The following is a 25,937-nucleotide window of genomic DNA, read 5'->3' on the forward strand; positions in this document are numbered from 1 at the left end:
AGCTGCTCTGGGCACCCTGTGCCAGGGAACAATTCCTTCCTAATATCCAGCCTAAGAGGGAGAAGAATCCAGTGCTGCAAATAATCATAACACAGCTCAGAGGAAAATATAAACCTTGAGTAGTCCACTCAGTGCTACATGGAGTGAAAGGCAGCTTGGGGACTTTAAAGGGATCATCATTTAGCTGTCTTTAGAGATAATGAGCCAGGCTTTCTGTTATTTATTGATGTGTTTGTCACAAATCTGAGCTGGCCAAGTGGAATATATTTAGAAGGCTTTACTTGTTGAAATCTATGGTATTATTCAAGGCAGCTAAACTATGTAATACACATATTCTGGGGAAAAAGATTACCTCACTTTTTAAAAGAGAATTTCAGATAAGCATTGCTAATAATGAAGGCATTGCAGTATATTTTGTTTCCAAAGAATTCACTAGAATACTCTATCTCAAGCAGATCTCAGCTTCAGTTTTGGAGGGATGAATATGCAAATATCAAGATATTCATATTTAAATCAGAGGAATGTTGTGCAGTCAAATTCTATTGCTAATAAATTTCTTTCTAGGCTAAGTTAAACCAGCTTCTCTTACATAAGTCTTTGCTTTGGTTTCAAACTACACCAGTTCTGCATTTCTTACTGCTGTTTTTATATCAATTAACCAGCAATGAAGGGCATTACCCTGATATTAATGTCCCACATTGTGAGGGTGCTAGGAAGTATCTGCAAGGTGGCTGTTCCAGCCATTCGAAAATGGAAATGGAAATCCATGGAGCTGGAGGCAGAAAGAAGACAGAGTTTAATTATCACATGCCTTATCCACATCTGGCAATCTGATCTCTTGAATGATCAGTGATTCTGAGCTCCATTCAGAATCTGTAGAAAATAATGGTCTAATAAATAAGTCATGGCTATTTGATTTTCTTTTCCTCTGACTAGCGTTGACAACACGTAACGTGGTAAGTGCTGCAAAAACCTGTGCAAGAAACTGGGAGAATTCTGAGGAGGTTAAACCCAGCCTGAACCCTGCTCTGCTTCACTGCCCAGCAAAATTGGCAGCCAGTTAATGCCAGCAACACAAGCATGTCAATGGGAGCAGGAGTTATAGCTATAATTGTAATCTACACAGAAAAAAAATGGTTTTGGGGTTCAGGAGAATGGGATCGCATCTGACTGTTAGGATCCTGACTTCACCAGATTTTACTGAATGGTAGAAAATTCATTTCAAGCAAGTAGCAAAGAACCAAAGATGTGATGAGCCTTTGTACACACAAAAAAGATGCACCAAAAGAGACATCTGTAATTTAATCATTCATTCCTACTGCACTGCAATTCAGGCTGTCAAAAAACCCTTGCAGATGCCCCCAGATTCCTTTCCTGTTCAGGATACAGCTCCAGAGAGCTCAAACACATGAGCAGCACTATCAACCCTGACTTACAGAGCAATTCTACATTCACCCCTCTCTCAAGCATTTAAATTTAAAATAAACCTCCCAACCTCAGCTATGACTTTAAGTCCATGTAAGTCTCAGCTACACCACAAACTAATGAGAAATCTCATTAGGTCAGTGTTTAAAGTCCAGAGCCAGTGACAATGTTCACCCTTTATATCCACAGAGCACAAAGATTCATTCTCAGGAAATCATTTTACAGTGGACCTGCTTCCTCCAGCCTGTCATCACCTTGATATTCCCGCTCCTTTCCATTCAGCAGGGTAAACTTGGTGAATGGCAACGTAGAAAGGAAAGTTAAGAATCAATTCACAGGTTCAATAGCTTTGAGTCTTGCCCTTGCCATGAGTGTATTTCTTCTGCACACCCTAAGCCTGCACTTCAGAGGCATCTTTCAAAGATGTCAAGGCTCTTTCTAATATTATCTTCTCTTGAAAATCCATATGGCAGAATTCAGCACAGAGGAGATGAGCGAGGAGAAAAGTTAAGCAACAAAGAAGCAAAAATTAATTTGATCCCATAAGAAAGAGATGTAAGAAATCACACAATAGGAAAAATGTGCAAAAGATATTTAGGAGTAGACAAATTTAGGGGTAGCAGTTAAGAGGACCAAAGCTGCAGAAGGACATTAAAAGAAAATGTGTAATTAAATCTGAAATATTGAAACCAGCACCTAAATATCATCTGTATCACCTAAACATCACCTGTACTGTGATAATCTCATTCAGTTCGTTCTTTTCCACAGATGGCCCTTTGCATGGTTTAATCTCTAGTAACCACATAAAGATTACAGAATTCACTCTTGTGGGCATGCAACTATTAAGGGGAACCTCCCAGTGTGACCATTCATGGGACTCTCTGTCAAGGATACCCCCACCATCCTAAACTGTCACTGTTGGGACCTTCCTGACTCTCCACACCCCACTCACAGCCAGAGCAGGTTTCCTCACTGATTCCAGCCCATGTTTCCCCCATCAGAGTCTCAGATCTCTGATTCCATAAAATCCATTTATTCCCAGCACAGTAACACAGCCTCAGCCTGAGTCTGTGCCTCTGAGGAGGGCCCCCACAAAGACTTCTATCCCTTCTATCCCTGGGCTTTTATCCCTTCACAACCTGAGCACAGGGAAGTTTTGGCTCTTCTTCCTGAGCCCTGGGCTCCTGCCCTGACTCTGTGTGTCCCTCACCCAGCTGTGCCCCAGGCCATCAGATGCCCTGGCATGCAAAAGGTCACAGGTGACATCCTCCTGTCCCTCTGAGCTCCCAGAGCTCAAGCTGCAGCTTGCAAACCACGCTACCTGCACCAGGTGTGTCCTTCAACACAAGAGGAAGGCACCGTGGTTACTGGGACTTTAGCAAGAGGCAAACCCTGTGCACTGGCCACGCATTTTGGGAACCAGAACATAAAGGAAATACAAAATTCTGGGCAAAGTTCTGAGGGACAGCCACTTCAGGCAGCTCTTCTTCAGTCTGGCTGGCCACTTTAACTCCGTGAAAACAAATGCTGCAGAAAACTAGAAACTCCTTCTAAAGAATCTGTCAGCAGTGGGAAAGTAAAGGAGGGAATAGCATCATCCAAAATGTCTCACTTTGCACAAGTCTCAGAATGCAACAGTAATGCTATTTGTCACCAGCAGCATGAATTTTGTCTGAACAAGTACTGGCCAGACACTTGCCTATGAATGAGAACAGAAAATGTCTTTTTTTCTAAATAAAAACCCAACCAAATCAAAAACCCCACAAAACAACCCCAAACTGGTCTTTCACCTGTCAAGCACACGTAGAGAAATAACATTCCCCACTGGCTCACGCTTTCGTCCTCCTTGTTTTTCTAGACATAAAAGAGTTAAATTCATATTTTGGAGCATTAAGATTTCAAATGTTTAAAATTATCCACACACATTTTAAATCTGAGCTCTTTTAAAAAGATCAGCCAGTCTGATCCTGAGGATCTTCACCCCCATTTCCAGTGAAAATGCAAAAGCTGCATTCAGCCACACCAACCCTGCCTTGGAACACTCCTACCTGAGACAGTGGCTAAGGGATGATACAAATAAATAACTTTGTCATGATGACAAGCAGGAAACTGCCAAAAATAAAATCAGCTTAGAGCACAAATTTAGATGCAGGTACCTTACCATCACAAAGCTGAAATAGTGAATTATTGTTTGTCAAAATTTGGTGTTGATCTGTGAAAGTGTGGCTAAATTAGGGCATAGTCATATAATCTAGGATCTACCTTGCTGGGAATGAAGAAATAAAAATCCATCATGATGGCTTATGAGTAGCAAGCAAATTTAATGGCAATTAAATGGCCTGGTCATTGCACTGCAGATGGAGAGGAGAGTCTTGCACAAGCCCTGGGAAGCAGCCAGCCCAGGAAGAGGAAATGTTCCTGCACGAACAATTCCCACATATTCATTTTCCTGTGAGAGATCAGCAGTCCATTAATAGGGCTGTCAGTGAAGGCATTGTAATGACACACTTTGTATTTGCATTTGCTGCTTGTGTCTGCCTCCAACAGATTTCTGTTATTTTACAACAGAGATTTTGTCTATTATTGTCTTGGAAAAAAAAATCTAAAAATGCCCATTTTCCCCTGTTTGACAGTTCTATAAGCAAATTTAATTTCTGCTTGAGGAGCTTAAAAATAATTTCACTTAAATAAGCAAAGACAGTAGTCTATGAAATTAAGCCCTTGTTTTATGTAAATGTCAAATAATTATATTAGGAATGCAAAAATAAGCCATCAGCAGGAACACAAATGCTTAGAACAAGATTGGCATTATTATTTTCATAGCCAGTCTGATAAGAGGCAATTTTACAATAGCAGTAGATGCTGAGGCTCCCATGAAGTCTAATGACAAGGCTGATTTCTTACAAAATTCTCGAGTATAATTATGTTTCAAAAAACTGAAAATGCAACAGGCAGACTTCAGGCTTGTGTGGCTTAGTAAAGTGCACTTCTGGCAGCTTTGCTCTGACACACACATGTAAAGGAGATATAAAAATGAACTGGAGGAGTGTCTTGCAAAGTTATTCCTTTTATCTTGTTCCTTTTTAACTTTTTGGAGGAAACAAATTGTAAAATGACTTCACTTTACATCTTATTGCTCCAATGTCTGAGAGTGTTGGATCACAAACTAATAATTCTGCTTTCCATGCTGTTGTTAAATCTCATGATCTGAGAAAATTAGTATGAACATTTTATATATGTTTACTTTAAAAATATTAAAATTATTAACTGGTTAGATATTAAGTAGAAAAAGCATGCCAGATGAAACCACACCTTCCTTTCTCTTCTCATGTGCTTCCCTGTGGCTTGGCTTCCCTGCAAGCAGAAAGTATTTCTGTAATTTAATCAAAGTATTGTTTGAATACTTTGATTAAATTAAATACTTTGATTAAACAAAGTATTGTTTGATGGCACAAGAGACACTGTTGTGTCCCACAAGAGACACTTGTGCCCCACAAGGGCACTGTTGGCACTTCTGGCAATGAAATCCCCTAATTCTTGAGGTGGATCAGAGCAACACAGGGTACAAGGATTGGAAGTTGGGAGCTCAGTTCACACCCACACCCACCTTTCCCATGTGTCATGGATTCCTAGTAAGTTTAGTTTTGAAATCACAATGATGTGATATTGGGACACAAGACAGATGATGGATTTTGGACCTGGTTAGTATAAGAGATTTAATAGCAGGATGCCTTGGCAAGAGCAAAGAGAACTTTGAGGATTAAAAGAAGATTCAATCAGATTGGTTTACCAGATAAAGAAAAAATTCATTAAATTCTGCAAGCAAGAGATGTTGTAATATGCACAATTTTGTGTATGTGATTTTAACCTAATCATCGTAGTAAACATTACTAGTCTCCCTAAAACAGTATATAAGCATTGGTAGTCCACAATAAATTCGGATTCTGATCACCAAATCAGTCTTCCCCATCTCTCTTCATTGCTGACAAGTGCCTCAGGAAGGGTACTAGACAACAAAAATGGGCCAAATAAGCATATTTTGTCCCCCAATTTATTATGTTCATGGCTATAGTACCATGAAACTGAGCTCCAAATGCTCTGTACCATAGTGCTGTATCCTTCAAAGCAGAGATCTGGGGAAAAGCAAGCATGGCATCAGGCAGTTCTCTCTGTGCAGGAGTGAGCAGCCCTGGTCACCAGGCTCTGCAGACACATATTCCCACAGAGCTGGCTCCAGTGTGTGCACACTGGGTTCTGCTGCACCCTGAGTGCAGAACAGAGAGGGTTCCAGGGTCTGTGTTCCAGTTCAGGACACAGCACAGGGTGCCAGCCCCAGCTTCCCTTTGCCTCAATACTCTTGTGTCACATGCATTGTCTAAAATACAGTGCTAATATGAACAATAAATCACACTGTCGTGTGTGATCCTGTCAGCAGCTCCAAATTAATTAAGAATTCTCCTTGATTAAAATCCCTGACCCGTATTGCCAGGCAGGGCAGCTCTCCTGACTCAGGTGTGCAGAGCAGCCACCAGGGCTCTGTGGACCTGAACAATGACGGTTCTTGTTGAGAGCTGGGTGTGAGTAAACTCATCCATATGTATCCAACAGCACTCCTTTCATGCAACATTACCCCTGTGCTTAATCATTTATGGCTCTGTAACATAATAGCACTCAGAATTAAGAACGTCTGGGTTGAGCCTTCAATTTACTTCTAAAATTGCAAAGCTTTAATTTTTTCTGTCTTAATAGAGTCAATTATAAGGCTTTGGTCTGGGCTTTTTAAACCATTTTTTAACATTTACCCTGCATACCTTGTACATATGTACTCATCTATCACTTCAGAATATCTATTGCCATTTTCACTGAAAAAAAAATGCTGTCATGAAAACTAAAAGAAATGGAGCTTGCACAAAAATTAAGCTTTTTTTCAAAATTCTCTAACTCGAATACCCAATACATTTTCTTTTACTGAATTATGTAAAGTTTGCACTGTTAAAATCAATTATAAACCAAACAGAACAGTCAGAGTACACAAACACTTACTGGTTTCAGTGGCTACAATAGTGATGTTGTGCCATGTGCTGGTTTCTCTGTCCAGGGGTGTTGCCAGGGTTATTTTCCCATCCTCTGCGTTGATGTTGAACTGTCTCTCAAGGTCAGTGTGGCGATCAATGGAAAACCTGCAAAACAGACATCCCTGTAATCTACTTAATGAAGTTGCTGTAATCCATACAGTCACACAGACAATTTAGGGAGCCCTCTGAGAGCTGCAGTTTTATAGCCAAATGGATTGAGAAGCTCAATAGCATAATAATTTAGAAGACAAAAATGACAAACTGATGCTAAAAAAACTTAATAATTATTGCCCAAGGAGTAATTAGCTGTATACCCAGTGTGAAGGTCGTAAAGTGCCCTCAGGTTCACTGGGTAGCATCTCTGAAAAACGGCGCTGATCAAGAGTTAATTACACAATCCATCACATTTATTGGACAGCTTCTATGGTATTTCACAGTAACTGATGATAATTTCTACAGTAATGTATTAAGCCACAAAAGTGGTGGGCTTTGTGGTTATTTTAAAAAAGGGCTGAATAATATTATTTTACCAATAAATCTCAGATTAACGAAGCATGAACGATTCACCAAGCACATTATTTGCTTATGGTTCAAGCAGCTGCATGGGCAGAGCACAGTGAATCACCATTTTTTCCTATAAAACACTGCAAATGCTGGAGGCTTGATTCTTCTCTGGGTTGACATCACTGATTTTTAACCAAACAAGTTCCATCTGACAGGCAGTCAGAGTTTGCAAATGTGACTGTCCAGGTGAATTCTGCAGCCCAAGCAGGGAGCCAGAGCTGCAGTGGATTGCTCCAACGGTGCATTAAGCAGGAGGATGATTTAAAGCTCAGGTCCAGATCTCCAGAAAGCTTTTATGTTTGTCCATTTGCACAGAGTTATTTTATTAATGAATTCCTCGTGAAAAGAAACTAAATGACAAAATTGAGCCTTCAGTTTCCTGACAGGAAAGGTAGGGAAAGAGGGAGTTGAGTGATAAACTATTGATATGGTTTAACAGCAATTGACTTCAAGGGGTTTTACTGAATCCTGATTGTGGATTTATACAAAAGCCTTTTAAGCTTTTGTGGCTGTGTATTACAGAAGCTACCAGCATGCACTGGCAGTTTTTACATCTGTTCTGCATTACAGACAGTACATTACATTACTCACAATAGTTAGGAGAGTTAGGATAAGGTATCACACTCAATTACTTTATGGAGTGGCCAGAAAAGTGACTCCAGACTGTCACTTTCTCATCACTTTTCTACCTTTTGCAAGCACATTGTTAAAATTCCCCAATAAAAGTAAAAGAATGTATTTTACTACAGTGAGAATGGCATAGTTATCTGAAAATCAGCTATTCCATTCTGGTTCGTGCTTTAGCAGAAGCAATTTCCAAAAAAATATTCTGATTTGGAAGTCCCTTTATACACCACAATAAATATATTCCAATGAACTCAAACTCATTCCAGCCTAACACAATCGATTTTAATAGACACAGCATTAGCATCTGATTTCAAAGCTCAGGATTATTGTGTTCATCCTTTTTTTATTTATTTCAGTATCAGATATTTTCATATTTAGAATGAAAGTTGCATTGCAATTAGATTATTTGTGCAATGCATTCTGGAAGATACAGCTCACTTTCAAAAAGAGCTCGAAATGATGAAAACTTATCAAAATCTCAGTTTAAGTGTTTAAATACTGCATTGTTAGAGTTCAAGGCTAACCTGATCACACTGGTAAAGGTACTTCACAAGTAATGGATTTAAGAAGGAAAACCCCAGCTTAACTACAAAATGGGATTTGTTAGATATTTTTTTTTAAACTCTCAGAAGAACTAGTTCTATTCATTGAAAAATTACTAGTTAGGTAAGAAGAGTACCAGAAAAATATGAAGTCAAAAATATGAACTCAAATTCCAAATATCTGTGCCTCAAGCTGGACACATGCATGTGTATTTGGACATTGAAGTAAACTGATTTTATTGTGAGGTCCACATACTCAGTTCTCAATGGTTCAATGGGAACTGCACTAAACTCAGCATTTCTGAAAAGCAGGTCACTTGTGTGGAAGAATAAAGCTGCAGGTATTTAACTTCAGGCAATCATTTTTGAAAATGGATCTTAACTGTATTTTGATGTCTACCTAGTTCCAATTAAAGCATTAGAAGTAAAATGCTGGTACTAGTGAAGTTAGTAAAAAATACCTTACAGTCTTTTACAGGTTTAAGATTTCACTCAAGAAAATACAAGAAAAGACAGCAATCAGCTCTTTGTAAGAAGTCATCACTTAAAACTGTCTTCATTTTTGAGTTTTATGTAATGATGCTGAAAGGACTCTACTGACACCAAACATATAAGAATTTTTCTCAGTCCACAAACAAAATAAAATGTGAAATGCTCATATGGTATTCAGCGTTTAGCTGACCTGGGCTTGACATAAATTCCACCGAGGAAAGACAATTTTTCTCTAAGGATCAATCCTTCCTTAAACTTCCACTCACGGCCTTCCTGCTATGCAGGTTTTGAAGTTATAAAAGAGGGAGTGACATATTTGTGAGTTTATTATATCCCATTTCATCTCATCCCAGCAGTATTTACTCACAACACAAACCCAGCAATTCAAGAGGAAACATTTTTAACATAAGTTGTGTGTCTGCAAGACAACAACCTCTCCTGATTTTAATGTGATAAATATTTGTTACAAAACCAAAAAATAAAATCTGCAGTGTCATAAACCTGGGAAAACTAACAATACATTTGCAGTTTCCTTTTCATGATAATGATGTTGTAACTCTTTTTAATGGGAATGCATTGTCAGATCCATAAAACATACATAAAACATATATTTCTCTAAAAATGAGAAAATAATATCTTGGGAAATAATATCTTTTGAAATTGCTATAAAGCCAGCAGAGGTTATTGGGAAGTTTGGGTTAGTTTATGAGTCTGCTATGGCAATTATAGGAACAACCCCACAGTGGTTTAACAGAAGCCTGGAAAGGATTCTCAGTCCTGCTCTTGCAGTGTTGCTGTTATGACTTTATTTGATCTACTCATTATTTGCACTAATGTATATAGGAGCAGAAACTCTTTTTTTGCTGCTCCTTCTGAGATTTGAACCCCAGCATTGACACCTCAGAAGTGGTAAATCTCCATTTTTATGAATGTCAGGCAGATTGGACAGGGCACTTAGTGACAGATAAACAACTGCACCATTGGGGAGCCACAAAATATTGAGTCTGGTTTTTTAAGGCCTGCTGTGAATTAAGAAAATGATCAACTGCTGCCAAAGATGAAATCTCTGCTGAAAGGAATGGGGAAAACCAGCTCCAGTGAATCTTATCTCTGCACAGAGAAAGCACTGAAGGGCAGTGATTTATAGGAGGGCACTGGCTGGATAGGAAGGAACATTATTGCTCATGCTTTTTGCTGTGTGCCTGGATCATGCTTTAGCCAAGATAACTCACTGCACATGAACAGAGCATCCTTATAAAGTAACACCAGGGGCATGGAGTGGGCACTGCTGGAGCCACAGCTGTGTGCCAGGACTGAAGATCACAGCTGGGTGCCAGCCCTGGAGCCCACCCACAGCTGGGTGCCAGCCCTGGAACTCAGCTATGTGCCAGCCCTTGAGCCTAGAGCTGTGTGCCAGCCCTGGAACCCAGAGCTGGGTGGGTTCCAGGGGATGACATTCCCAGGCTGTCCCCAGGATGTGCCACCCTGCCCACACCAGAGCCTCACAGCTCAGCTGGACTCACTGGACCCCTTCCCCAAAGGAGAAGCATGCAGCCAGATGTGGCTCTAACACAAAATCCTGGAATTGCTGGGCTGGAACACAACAAGTTACAATTATTTGCAATTATTACCCAACTCTCTAAAGCCTTTTCACCATCAGCCTTAAAAATAGGAGGCCCTTGAGCAGCATGCACTGCACAATGGCAACTAAGGATCAAAAAGAGCTTGCGTTGCTTATTTTAAAACTGATGGATTAGAAAAAATATCACAGAATCACAGAATATCCTAACTCCAAGGATCATCAGATTCCAACTCAAGGATCTGCACAGGACTGTCATGGACATATTTTATGACAAATCCTTTTGCTCAGGATTTTTTCTCCTGAGAAGCTGAGAAGCCTCAGAGGAAAAGAAAAACATTCGTTATCTGCTGCTGTGGAATGCAACAGGTGCATCTTTGATTGGTCCATGTTCGTTGTTTCTAATTAATGGCCAATCACAGTCAGCTGGCTCGGACTCTTTGAGAGTAACAAGCTTTTGTTATTCATTCCTTTCTATTCCTTGCTAGCCTTCTGATGAAATACTTTCTTTTATTCTTTTAGTATATTTTTAATATATCATTTTCTTTTAATATAATATATATCATAAAATAATAAATCAGTTTTCTGAAACGTGGAGTCAAGATTCTCATCTCTTCCCTTGTGCTAGGACCCCTGTGAACACCACCACACAGGACAGCCCCAAAAAATCCATTTATTTACCTGCTATAAACCTGTGAGAAGCTTTGTGCCTTTAGATCAAGTGAGAGAAAGTTCAGACAATGCTTTATATTTTCTAAGCAAGCATTAAAAGCAAACTACTGGTGAATTGGTTAGAAATGAGGATGAACAATTGAAAAAAAAAAAAAAAGAAATAAGAAATTAATAGAATAGTCTGGGTTGGAAAGGATCCTCTCATTCCAACCTCTGCCTTGGGGAGGGACACCTTCCCCTAAGACCACAAACTTCTTTCCAGGCTGTATTTGATAATAACTTTTCTAAATTCTTTAACATTTTATCCTTTGACTCAATTATCAGACTCTTCCCACGTTCAGAGATATCCAAGTTTGATTTCATTTGTGGCACTGCAATGCTCTGAATGTGTGGAGCCTTTGTGTATCAGACTAATGCAAAGCAGACGTGGTATTGGGAGCACAGAAGGTGATTCATATTTTGTTTGTGCTGCCTGGGTTTTTATAACAAATGTACACAGTAGCTCTGTCTAAGCTAAATATTGATAGAACAGATATCTATTGAAAAAAATGTAATTTCCTTGAAATACAAGTCGTTGTTACTTGCTAAAATTCTGCTTTGAAGGGAAAAAAGGGGATTTTAGTAATTTTTCAAATTTTAAACTAAAGTTTGATATTTTTGGTATCATAGAAAATATGCATAAAATCTGCATCATATATATGTGATACAATAACAGAATTAACACCTGAAATGTACATTCCAATCAATAAAAACAGTGCTTGAATATGTTTCTGTTAGAACCTGCCAGCTTCTTATTTTGATCCAAACTGGAAAGAAAGGAGTTGTATTTCTGCTCCCTACTTGTCTCCAACTAGAATTTTCCCTCTTTTAAAAGTAGAATTACTAACTTGAAATTTTTTTTGTGTCCCTAAAATATTTTTATGCAAAAAAGAGAAGAATTTGAGCTTTCTAAAGCTCTCCCAGATAAATCAAATTAACCAGGTAAGCAAGCAAGAGTAAAAAAGTTGCACAGAAAAGTTGCAAAAAACTTGCATAGAAAATTGGGCTCTGTATATTCCTTAATTAGTATTAAGCCAATATTTTAGAAAAGATTAAATCTTATAAAGTACTGTATCTATTATTTAAAGAAAATATATAAATCATACTGATAAATTACCTTTTTAAAAAAATGTAATTAATTTTGACCAGTTCTGTTTCATGTATGTTGTGTTTTTATATAACCTGATAATAACATTCTAATTCAGTTTACAAATACAAAGTTTTTGGTTTTAGAAGTTTGAAGGTCTCTTGATCTATAACATGATGAAAAAGGGGAAACTAGATTAATCTTTTATTCAGATCTATTTTTTCAGGCTTGCACAGAATAAAACAGCCAAGTTTTGGAACAGAGTTAAGTTTGTAAAAGGTCTGAATTATTAAGAGCTTGAGGCAGGTGAGAAAAAAAAAATTCCAGGGCAGCAGAAGAGGAGTGGAGAAGCAGCCAAGGTAAGAGTGAAGCAGGGGTGGAGGCAGAGGAAGAGGAGCCAGGACCAAGGCAGGAGCAAACAGAGCAGGGAAGAAGCTGAGGTTCCATTGAAAGAGAGATTGCTGTGGAGCTGGAACACAGGGAAGAGATTTGCTGTCACCATGGCTGGTCTCACACTCCTCTCAGAGGATCTTTTTTGTCTTTTTCACAGACACCAGTGGGGAGCTGCAAGAAAATCAGTGATGGAACCACTGCTTCAATTGTGGCAGATCAAACCCTGCCATTCTATGGTATTTTTGTTTAGGAATCTGCGGCAGCTGATGCTGTGGTTATCTGCTCTTGAAAGTCTGATTTAAGAATGAGAATTACAGAATCGGAGGATATCCTGAGTGGGAGGGGACCACAAGGATTATTGAGTGTTGGAATCTGAAATTCAGGGAATTCTCAGAACTTTGGGCCTGTAAGGCAAAGCTTGGAATTAAACACAGGATTTGATCTGAGACCTTGGAAAGGGCTTCCAAACTTAGGGGACAAAGCAAGAATGTGGATTTATAGTTTAAAGCAGAGACACATTAGGCTAAGTAAATTTAGAGTTTTAGAGTTTAAGATACAGAAAAAATAAAAGTAGCTACAAAGGTAAAGGAGGAGTTTAGAATGCAGCACTGTAGGTTTGTGTGTTATAACATGATTGGCTAAGAAAGCTTACACTGTACCATGAGCCCATAGGATGAAATATTTAAGGATTGAGTCAAAAACATAAATATCCTTGTTGGCAGTGTTTTATTGGTCAATAAAAGGTCCTGTAACTAAAGGTCTTGTGACCTTCTGAGCCATGTGGTGAAGATGGGAGCTGAACTCACCCTTCCTGCCTATGTAGAAGATAAGAAAAATATATTGCATCACCTAAAAACCTCAGAGGTCTCATCTCTAACTCATTCAAAATTCCTTCAAAAAATCCCCATAATTGAGTCTGACTCCTGTCACTGCAGACCCCCAGCAATGCCCCCTGTGGATCCCTGGTGTCCAAAGGCTCCTGGAGCTCTGGCAGCCTCAGGGCTGTGCCCATTCCCTGGAGCCTGGGCAGTGCCAGCACCTCTGGGGATCAGAAACTTTCCCTGATCTCAGCCTGAGCCTGCCCAGCTCCAGCCATTCCTGGGGGATCAGAACCTTTCCCTGATCTCCAGCATTCCCTGGGTGCTGTCCCTGTCCCAGAGCAGAGATCAGAGCTGCCCCTCAGGAGGAAGTTGTGTAAAACTCAAACATACTCTCCAACATCTTCACACACAAGTCCTAAACCATCCAAGCACGTTGGCAAATCTGAATTTCTAATACTCAAGATACTATACTATGATATGCATCACGTAGGGCCTCTACATAAAGGTTGAAAGTCCAGCTCTGCAACAAACCTGATGGAAGTGACAGTGATTAGAAAATGATAGTGATAGAAAATGATGGATTATAACAGCTAACATCATCCTCCTGATGCTGCCTGCCCTGAATTCCCTGAGGCAGCAATGCACAGTGATGATTACTATTAAATAGATTCTCTCCACATGTACTTTTGCTATGAATTTCACATTTTGGTGTTGCTTTTCCTAATGCCTTTAGCAGGCAGTACTACACAGAGCAGAATGTGCTTTGGAACACTCAGCACACCATGCAATCACTACCAAGGGGGAGGGGAACATGTGTGCTCATCAAAATAGATAAAACCCGCTGATCTGAGGCAAGGGGAATAAAAGATTTTGTTCAAATTAGATCAAAAAGGGAAAATGTTATAGACTGAAGATGCAGAAGTCATATGGGCATAATCATCTCTGACTTTGTATCTTTAAACCAGGAATGGGTTTAGACAAAGGAATACAAAATATGTTTTGACAACCTTACAACTGCATGGCACAAACTCAGTATTGTTAGTGCAGACACTACTGGATTATTTAAATTCACTGCAGAGATACACTCTGATGATTCAACCCCATCCAACCTCATTTCTCATAAGAACCACTCACATTTCTCATTTTCACTGCATTCCTCTGTTTCATAAGACTACTCCTATGGCAAGGAGCATTTTGGGGACTTTGAAAATGATCTGAACTGATAAATCTAACATCATAAACCAAACCCTACCCTGGCATTTTCACAGAAAGAGAGCAGCATGAAAACAGCCACACAGTGAGTGGGGAATACACTTGGGATCAGCCAGCAGCATTCCCAAAAAACCCTTGAAAGCAGCCCTACCTTATTGGGCTGGAAGACACGTCGGGATCATGGGCCGTCACCTGCCCCAGCACAGAGTTGAGAGCAGCATTTTCATGTACTTCCAGAAGGTAGGTGGGTGAGGAGAAGACCGGGGGCTCGTCAGCATCCTCCACCACGATCTTGACGGTGGCCGTGTCCTTGAAGGGGCCCCCGCTGAGGAAGCGAGGGTCGATGTGGATGTTGGCTGCCTCCACCTTCAGCGTGTAGGACTTCTTGGTCTCAAAGTCCAGTGGCTGTTGAGAAGGAGAAGGATAAATGTCATTTATCAGAGAACAAGTGGTGGCAATGCTGATGGATGGGGGTTATGTGCATTTTTAAGCACATGGAATCATTTCAAAGCAGGCACTTCCCTCTCCCAGAAAACCCAACCTCCAGGTTTTCTATAAAATCTGTTTATTTACCAACCTCAGAGAAAACAGCACTGTTTCCCTGTTTCTCACAAGAAATTTACTGAAATATTCCCTCTCATGAATTATACCATTACAATTACATATCAGACAAATACTACAAATTTGTTTGGGATGACACGAGTTGCATACCAATAATGCATTTCATCAGTGCTTTACTGGCTGGAGATAAGAAAACAAATTCAACTGGCTCCACAAAGAATAAATATTTTATTACTTCCAGAACAATGTGAGAAATGCAAAGAACTAGAAATTATTATTTGTTGGATAGGAGAAACAAAATGTAGAGCTAATCATATGAGAAGGTACTTCAATATTCTTGCACTACAAGTACTTCTGTATTTCAGTTTACAGGAGTAAATGAGCTAGACATCTCTTAGGAATTTCTTAAAACTGTAGCAATTTCTACTTCTGTATCATTTCTCTTTTTTTTCCCCCACAGACAGAATCACAAAACAAATTACTTTATTCTATCAATATACCTGCCATGTTACCACTGTTTTTACTATTTTACAGTCCTATATTAACTCATAAAAGATGAAAACTCAGTGGATTTAAGGGACTGAAACACCAAATAAACCCCAAATCTGTGACACTTTTGAGTGTTAGACTTTTCATTATGGGAGATTCAAGTTTGTGTCTTGAAGCACATCAGTATATTCACTTCATAATTCTCTTGTGTCTCACAACCATTCAAATTTCAAAGATGCAAATTGCCAAGCATTGGGAAGATATTAAGATTTGCATTATAATGTCTGAGGGATAAAAAGAAGAGGACATAGACACTCTGAATCTGTAATGCAAATACCAGCAAGAGCACAAACAGGAATCTTCAGGAAGTCTGTCAAAGCCTTCAATATGTATATCTTCAAATTCTGTGGATTTTTTTCAGGTATGAATCAAGCTCTAATGGGATTTGCTCTTGCTCACAAATTCTAGTAAACACAAGAAAATCTTGCTTCTTTTGCAGCTCTTAAATTAGTACGCTTTTGAAATTATGAATGGGAATTTATAAATCAGCATATTCACAATTTGCCAATCATGGCTCCTGTAGCACTTTTTCAATTGCTTTTCATATGCTTTACAGAAATGACAGCACCCCAATACATCTAGTCATGCCTAATCAGAATATCATATTGAAAATTTACTCAGCATTGTCTAAAGCCCATGATTTTATGCTGAAGGAAATCTGTTGGTGAGCAGTACCTTCCATACATCATCTACTGGATTAGAACCAAAATTATTATTGCTGTCAAAATGAAAATATGAAACAACATTATGGTTGAGATTCAGTTATGAAATAAAGCCAAGGGAACTGGGGCAAAAGGCTAATTGCCTCAGCTTACAGGAGAGGCCACAGCACACAATAAATAACAGTAAGGAAGAGTTGGGATGTATATCATAATTTTCTCTTTAGCAAAACAAATATAAATTTAGATAAATATACAACAGTTTATTATAAAGCTACAGTGCTGACCTACTCACTGAGAAAGAGAGAACACAAAGTTTTGATAGGCAATCTGCCTGACCTCTTTAATGACAGGTACAAGTGGAATATTAATTACCTGTGCCTACTGGATTCACCTTTTCTCACTGGAATATCATGGTTTGGGTTTTGTTTACTTTTGGTTTTTATAAACAAAGATTCATTTAGAGTGATCTGTGCTATGCAGTTAAAACCCTATGCCACTGCTATAAATTATATTAATATCCTTTTTCAAAACACAGCACAAGGAACAGCTTTTTCTCCTTCCCCAGAAAATAGTGACAATTAAAGCTGCAATTAATGTTTCCCTGGGTTTATTTTGGTTTTCTTCTATGCTGCCTCTCCCCATATTTCTGTAGATAATTGGGTGATGTTTTTGTTGTGTACATGCAAATACCTCACCTGCACACTTCAAGACTGTACAAGCATAGAAAAGGTAACATGGTTTTCTTTAGGGCCCAAATTTGACACTTCTCATGTGAAACTACCAATCTCCTTAATAAAAGTCACTGAAATCCCTGTTCATTGAGTGAAGACAGTTCAACATGAGAAAAAGGTAGAAGACTAAGCTCTGAAATATCAGGTAATTTAATTAATGCACTGTGATTTATTTTTCTCTGAACAGCTACACAGGAAATCAAATAATTGAGAGAAGTTATTTGATGAACACTACGCCAAGATTTTACAGAAGTTTAAACCACCACCAAAGTGGAATTTAATCTACTCTTTTCTTTTGCAACCAAGGAAGCAAAAGCTTGGTGGTGGTCATGATGTGACCACATGGGAGCCTGGATAAGATTAACATTTCCAGCACCCATGGGTGTCTCCCCAGTGAATTTTCTCAATGGAAATTCAGAGGAACATGGCCAGGACACCCCTTTTCATCACTCCACTGGCTTGACACCTCATCCATGGATGAAAGAACCCCTGGAAATGCAGCATCTTCTCACAGAGCTGAGTCTGGCTGGGTAGTAACACGTACAATAAACATTTATGTTTTTAACAGAGATAAGATTTACCTTTCTCACTCTGATAATGCCATCCTGAGTTTGGGCATCCGTGGTGATCTCAAATACATCCATTCCATCTCCTTCAATAATATCATAGGATGATTTGGCATTTTCTCCAATATCCAGGTCATTTGCTCTCACCCTTCCTATTGGTTCACCAAGAGCAACATCTTCCATGACTGAGAAGTGATAGAGACCTTACAAAAAAGAGGAAAAGACTGAACATTACAGCTGTTCCAGTGTCCCCTGGGTGCATTCAGTGTTTACACATCCCCAACACCAACTCTTGAGATCTGCAGCTGACTCAAGCCCCATTTACACAAATTATTTACTGAAAGCAGCACAATGTGGTCCTCACACAAGAATATTCACTTTACTGTAGCTGAGTGTCCTGTCCATTCCAGCAGTCTCCTCCTTCTGCCTTGCAGGGATGTTTTGTGTTGGCAAACACAAATATTGAGCTCCTTTCAACACTGCAGAACTTACCTTTTATACAGATATTTTATTGACAAGGAGTCACAATTCAAGCAAGAAACTTAGGCTTTTAATCCACAAAAAAAATGGTCGAATTCTTTAAAAATCTATTGTGTAAATACTTACATAACTTCAAATATTTTCTATATAACTCAAAATATTTACTACTGTTTAAAATGTACTTTCATTTTGCTTGTTTAAACCCTTCCTCCTCACTTTTGTGGTAAGAAACGAATCAGGAAACATTCAAGGAAACTCCCAATTTTTTTTTACTGGAAACAATAACTTTTCATAGTAATCATTACTGTGTTTACTACTTTTTGCAGAGTTACACTAAAATCCATTAGAAATTACTATTCAAATTGTCAATATTTTATTTTTCGTTACACCTGCTTCAAATCTTTTAAGCTAAAAAGGATCAAAAAATCTATTTAGATATATTATCTTAGGTAGAATTTTTTAAGGCAAAACCCAAAATACCTATTTTCTTTTGTATCTCCCTGTTCCTAACATTACTCTAAAAACAGGACACACATTTTATACCCAAAATTCCTTTTAGAGTCCTCATATTTCTACCTTTTTATAATTGACTCTTATTGAAGTTAAGATTAATATAGGAGCTAATCAAACAAAATGCTGCTCAGGAGTTAAAATAAGCAAAGAATTCAAGGATAATAGAAGAGACCATTAAAATAATTTTGACACAGGATTCTGGCCTTGTTCTTCCCTGTTGTTCTAAGACAATCTGTTAAAAGCAGGTAATAATTTTCCAAAAAGAATGTTCTGGAGTTGTTGCTTTACCTGTTGTAAGTTATTGCAGTAGCAAGAGTTGAAAATAAGAAGGAAACTGAGGAATTCACAAATACATGTATTAGCTGCAGAATGAAATCCCAAAGTGACTTGTTTTTAATGTTGCTAGGCTAAATTATTAGAGATAATTTGGAGATCAAGATTCCTCAGAATATCCATAATGGCACAAAAAACAATGAGCAGCCAAAGCAATGAAGTGTCTTGGGAGATTAAATTATGCATTCATCATTTACTCTGCTGTCCACACTTTGTGGTTTGAATCTCCAGGCACAGCTGATTGCATTATTAAGTTGAAATTTTGCTCTCAGATTTATTAAAACAGTTTACAAAATATTAAGAAAAATTTAAAAGTTATGGTGCAGATTACTCTTTTACACAAATTCCTCTCCAGAATTATGAATTCTGTCGTAGTGCTGAGCTGACCAAAATATCCACACTGGGCATCTTTGAAAGCCCTGGGTTTCCACAGCAGTGCACAGTTCCCTCTCGTTACAATTCCGTGGTAAACTGCCAGGTTAAAAACTTCAGTGACTTATAAAACGCCTCTAAAATTATTTCAGAGAGATCACAGAAGTAGTGAAAGTTCATCTTTTTCATTTCTAAAACCCAGGAGGCTAACACTCTGAAATCAAACCATAAATATACATTTCTGTCCTGCCTGGAAACAATAACCTGATAGAACACCCTGTTTCCCGAGCTCATTACCATTTATTGTGCAAGCAGCATGTATTACATCTTATGAATTTCTATTTCATTCTGGCTGGGTTTATTGTAAGTTTGATCCTTTCTTATTTTCCTTTCCAGGCAAATGCAAACTGTGCTTCAACAGTGTTAAAAAAAAAATAAAGTCAGATTTGCTCAGCTCTTGTCCAAGGGCAGAGTTGTGGCTAATCTGTGGTGCTGGGCGCCTTTTAAAAGGCAGAATTTATAATAACAACCAGATCCAATGTTACTATGGCCTGTCATTAAAGCAATAAATACATAATACTCAGCAATAATTACACAATACATAATAATATGATATGTTATTTTTATAATAAATATATACTAAATATATATATATTTATTATACATTTCAATATTTATTATATATTAATTATGTTTCAATATTTAGATTTATATTCCTAAAATACTCATGTTCTTTAAAGTAAAAACCTTGCTCTAATCAAATTCAGTCTCTATAAAATTATTATTAATTATATATTACTTAAAATTATATACATACACCTATATAGACATATATAATACATATATATACATATATATAAAATATATATACACACACATATATATTACATATATATACATATATACAATACATATATATAAAATAAAATAACCCAGTATATATATATTAAATATATATAAAACAACCAGTAAAATATAAATAAAATAACCATCTAAAATAATATATATGTATATATACACATATATAATACATATATATACACTATATAATACATATATATACACATATATACATATACACATATATATACACACATATACCTATATATACATATACACATATATAGACACATATATATATACACATATACATACATATAGACATGCACACACACACACATATATATATATATAAAATAAAATAACCCAGTGATAAAACAAGCAGGTTTTTTTCCTAAAGAATTTGCATAATGGTCAGTGGTTTTTCCTAGGGGGAAGCTCAAATTCTGCAGGGGCTGTAACAGCTTCAGAGGCAGCACTTTCCTCGATGCTGCAGGAAAAATCATCCAGGAGCAAATGTATTCCAGGGATAGGGATTCACTGTGCCCAAAATCGCTGGGAAAGGGCAGTTTCACTCCCACATGCTGTGGCCTTGGGCTGCCCAGTTTGGACCAGCCTGTGCTGCTGATTTTGGGGTCAAATTTTTGCCCTTTTGGCAGCCCAAGGCTTCCTGAGGCAGTGCTGTACAATGTAAAAGCCAGGTGAACTGGCAAAGGCAGGTCTGTGCTCCCTGAGTGGAGCCACAGGACACTGCAGGTATAAAAGAGACATCCCTCTGCAGGCTGGTGATAGAGTTCAGCTGTGGGCATGGCATTGTTAGGGAAATTCTTGGAAAATACTAACACAGGGAAAGGCAGTGCAACAGGACACAAAGTCAAAAATTTATGCATTTCCTGCTTTATGAGAGAAAACCTTTTATTGTGCAGAGTGCTTATCTGTTGAAAACCACTAAGATGAGGTAATAAAATATATATTTTGAAAATAAGCTTTTGCCTCTGCTTATTTGTATTAGATTTCTCTCTCTCTATGTACATTTTCTACAGGCTACAGAAGCAGATTTATCAAATGATGAGCAGTAGGACAAACTCATTTTACTCTGTGTCCTCAGAACAGGGCAAAAGTGGATTTGAAGTCATCCATAGATGGAAAAAAATTACCTTTACACTGGTCCCTGAGCACCTTGTTAGAAAAACATGCTTCTAGGAAAACGAAAATGATGCAAAATCTAGATGCAGCCTCAAAAAACTTTTAACTTTAATTTTTCCAGAACAAGCTGGATAAAATGCTAAGTTTCTAATAGTGTATTAGGTTGCACCAGCTCTAAATAAAATCAATCCAGTCATTATGCTTTTCTTCCTCTTTTTTTTTCTTTTTTGTCTTCATCTTGGAAACAGACTACAAAGCTTGCCAAGAATCTCAGCAGGATGCCAAATCATTTTAACCTAGCTCAGCAAGATACCCATTGGAACCACAGTAGAAAATATGGATTTTGAATTAAAGATCAACAATTATCTAGATTCAGACTTATCTTCTTTGTTTTCTTCAGTATTGCCTAATTAGTCAAAGCTTTTATTCCTTTTATCTGTTATATGTGTCTTTTACTGGTGGTGTCACTTGTCTGCATGAGATGGAAGCAGCAAAGCACACAGAAACAACTGCACTGAGAGGAAATAAATATGTTTTCAGCAGTGTCCAGGCCCTTTTGGGTAGGTGTAAGAGGGGTAACAAGGAAGGCAGAGATCTGTACACTGGTGTGGACATAACTCCATTTTTCCTAAGCTCTTAATCAGGTAGAGGATGATTAACCTTTCTCACAGCTGTGATGTAGTCACAGCTACATCTTTTAAATGACATTAAAAATGCAGGCAATATGAAGATTTAAAAATACTTGAATTTAAGAAAAAAAAAAGAAAAACACCATAGCTTTTTAAATAGGAGCACACACACATACAATGGCACTTACTCTGTGCAAACTTAGGAGGATTGTCATTGACATCACTGAGGGTAATGGTCACTGTTGTAGTTCCAGAGAGTCCACCCATATGTCCTCCCATGTCCTTTGCTTGGATGACCACAAAATATTCTTCTTTGGCTTCTCTGTCCATGTTGGGAAGAGCTGTTTTAATTATAGCTACAATAATGGGGGGGAGGAAACAATCAGGTACAGACACAAAATTCAGTTTGCAACTGTTTTTATGGATATATGCAAATATTGGTATACAAAAAATGTCAAAGGTCTAGTTAGGTTGCCTCTTAATACAAAGGATGAAAAAGAATTTGAGATTTTGAAAAAACTGTATTAGAGGTCACCTACCTTGATTTAATTAGAAATGCACTGAAGCTGTGGTTCAAAACCCAAGAATTAATCATAGCTGTGATACATATTTCTTTTTCATTTTATTCCTGACAAACTCCTTGGTTTCTGCCCTACCTCTCACAGAAATCCATCTTTTCCCCACAGAATTCCCAAACAGAAGACAACAACATAGAAAGCTCACTCTGTGAACACTCTTAACCACATTTGTTCAGATTGTTTAAAATAATTTAAACCCAAACCCATTATTTAGTCTGCTCCTATGTATATTGCAGACCGCAGTTCTTCTCTTAAATCTCAAACTGAGTGCCTAAACTTGAACAGGAGAAAGACAAATTCCACTCACTGCTCAAGGGGAGTCACCTGTGGAACAATGACCCCAGCAAGTTGCCATCACCTACTGTATCATGTGAGAAGCTTTTAAATCTACAGAAATTCAATGATCTGCTGTAGAGCAAAATATAAAATGTGAGTGGGCTGAAGGAAATATCAACAATGGAGAGTTTGGTTAATTCTGGAGCCAGATCCACTGTAAACTCCTAGAGATTTCATTGACATGTAGTAGAAATAATAATTTTTTCATGGACATGAAGAAGAAATAATTATTTTTTTCTTTCCTAAATTTTTCAATCTGTAATGTGCTCTTACATTCACAATATTTATTGAAAGCATAATACTAAATGTTTAAAGGTAAATTTAAATAGTGCGCATTGCAGTTTAGTAAAGTCCACCATAACCATAAGATCATAACAGACTAAAGAAGCCCCACTAAACCTAGGGAATGCAATTCAAAATGCGCCATTGAAAAATGGCTTTTTTGTTAAATCAATTTTTTTTAAAATTCCATTTAAAAAATAATGTTTTCTTGCAGACACTGACAGTAACTCAACAAATCTTTGTTTTAGTTTTGTTTTCTTTGTTGGGATTGGAATAGCTGTGGAGGCTTCATCCACCTCTCACTCTTTTGTCTGGCACAGGTTCTACTAAACAAGCATTTTAGGAATGGCACTGGCTGAAATGCTGAGATTACCTATTCATGTATAATAGAGATGCCTTTTAGTAAATTCTAACATTTACAAATTATAAAGAAAATGCTAACATTTATGAAATATCCACTTATCTTTAACATCAGACCTTCTTTTCATGGCTGGGGACCACACTAAGAGCAAGGGGGTGTGAGGCATTTATAAAAAAGCAATACACTTCCTCCATAAACTACCAAATATAACATGAGAGCAGGCTTGGAACCTACACTCCTGTAATTTTTTTTCCATGCAATATTTTTGGTTGTTGCCTCACATATTTTTAAAATTCTGCAGGAAAATGAAACCTCTGTAGCATCCAAGGCAGAGAAATCTCTTATTCCCAAGGAATTTAGAGCCACAGGAGGGCTGGGGGTGGAAGGGACCTCTGGAGATCAGCAGGTCCAGCCCCTCTGCCAAGGAAGGGTCACCTGCAGCAGGTGACACAGCAACATGAGCAGAGGCACATTTATTCCAGCACAGGCAATAAAAAGCCCACAGTAAGAAGGGTTTGGAACCTTCAAGGCCAATGGCCCAGCAGGTGAAAGTGCCTCAGGAGGGAGCCCACATTATTCTGCAACACAATGAAGAAAACGCTTGTGTTAAGTTTTCTGAGTGAAAGCAGGGGAGCAACAAACCCCATTCATCAGATTTGATAGGTGCAAAATACAGTCAGTGAAAGAGTAGGGTCATTTCCTCCATGGCAGGCTGGATAAGGGAAGTAAATGATGCTTAATTCTAAAAGCATCTGACAGTTGTGGCTGGTTTGGACTGACTGGGTTACTACTGATGAATAATAATGATGCATTCTGCAAATAAGTCTATTGTTATAAGTGAAATGACTCATAAAATGCATTCTAATGCAAAGCTAGGCTATCAGAATTTGGTCCACATTCATTTTTTTCACTAATATAGCAGATGCAAATATCAATGAACCATCATTTCAATAGGGCTTGCATTAAGCATACTGTACTTTATCTCCATTATTTTTTTAGGCAGAGTTTCTATGTTTGTTTGGGTTTTTTAATATAATTTACATAGTTAACTCTAGCCTACATATGAGTTGTATGAGATGCCATATTTTGTATTCTGCAGTTTCCACTGAGAAAAGTCAATTATTTCACTAAATTGATGGTTTTTCTCAGACAGGTACTTTAATTTGTCTCTTGATGTATTGAACAGTTTAGCCCTTGCCTATGGTTTGAAATACATCAGGCAGATTGAATACCTCTAGAAGTGCCAAAATAAAAATTAAAATTTTGACTTTTAAGGCATAAAAAGTTTGGGGTTTTTTTTTCTGTATAAAGGTACTAACACAAGCTGTTGCTTCAACAGTTTTATACATATCCACTGTCACAGACCACAAACCACCTGCCAGAAGCTGAGTCAAAGTCAAGTTTCCATTTCAAACACAACAAAAGGCTAAAAAGCAGTTTACTGTTTAAATGACTATAAGAAGAACTGCAGATTTTTAAGAACCAAATCTATACAAATTACACAGGCTGATTGTTACCACTATATCCAGAATCTATAGAACTGAGGTCAGCAACAGGAATTTATAAACACCAAAAATCTCCATCCTCATCTATCATGACCAAGACAAATACAGGCTAAGAGAGTTCTGCATGGACAATCTCAAGGGTATTTATTTGTTCTTTTGCTTTATTCACCAGTCCTCAGGCCAGGCTTGCAGGAAGCACTGGAACCATCTGTTTATTTTTAGAACACAATCCAGGCTCACCAAACACCAACACACACCCAGCACACAGAACATTAACTCGCTGAGCATTCAACCTGCTCTGCTTCATTTCAACCCAGAAACAAATGGAGAATAAAATCATAATCATTTTCAGCATGCAGTGATGGATGAGGAGGAGATGTGCCAAACAGGAGCAGTTCAAAAGCAAGAGAATTACCATAAACTAATGTAAGGCAGGTAGATGCCTGCTGAAAGATTGTATTCAGAACAGTTATCAATGGCTCTCTGTCAAGTGCAGAGATGGATGACGTGGTTCATGGGGTTTGTTCTGCTTCTAGAATCATTCAATATTTCCTGAAAGCCAGAAGGCAGGGAGAACTTATCAAGCCTTTCAGATGACACAAATTTGGGAGCCATTGCAAGTACAGGAAGAAGAGGATTAGCGTTCAAAACAATTTTCACAATTTGGAGAGTCTAAAATAGCAGGATGCAACTCAATTTGGCAAGCAAAAAGCATTTTGTGTGAGGGAAACAATTAACTTGCCAATTACAATAGAGCAGATGACTCACAAGACAGAAGAGAATGTGGAGTCAAAATGAGCTGAATGCAAGACAACAGCAACTTGCTGATAAAAGTGCTCAAGCATTTCCTGGTGTATTGGTTTGTATATTCTGTGGAAGAAGTGTGGAATAATAATTCCAGTGCACTCACACAGGTAAGGCTGCAGCTGGAAGAGTGGGTCCAGTTTTGAAAAATATTGATTTAT

The 25,937-nt window shown here is 38.0% G+C and overlaps 1 protein-coding gene across 1 annotated transcript in view; it reads right to left on the minus strand.

Annotated features, from left to right (window-relative positions):
* Window positions 1-25,937, minus strand: part of CDH8 (cadherin 8) — a 163,086-nt gene that overhangs the window by 49,863 nt on the left and 87,286 nt on the right. Inside the window, exons 5-8 of the mRNA XM_054296251.1 lie at window positions 22,099-22,266; window positions 17,613-17,800; window positions 14,680-14,933; window positions 6,469-6,605 (exon numbers count right to left, since the gene is read on the minus strand). Coding sequence (XP_054152226.1) covers window positions 6,469-6,605; window positions 14,680-14,933; window positions 17,613-17,800; window positions 22,099-22,266 — 747 coding nt within the window. The remainder of the gene's footprint in view (window positions 1-6,468; window positions 6,606-14,679; window positions 14,934-17,612; window positions 17,801-22,098; window positions 22,267-25,937) is intronic.

This window comes from Melozone crissalis, unplaced genomic scaffold (genome assembly GCF_028551555.1).
Source record: "Melozone crissalis strain CALT ecotype California unplaced genomic scaffold, PUWL_Pcris_2 ptg000007l_1, whole genome shotgun sequence".
Taxonomy (NCBI): domain Eukaryota; kingdom Metazoa; phylum Chordata; class Aves; order Passeriformes; family Passerellidae; genus Melozone; species Melozone crissalis.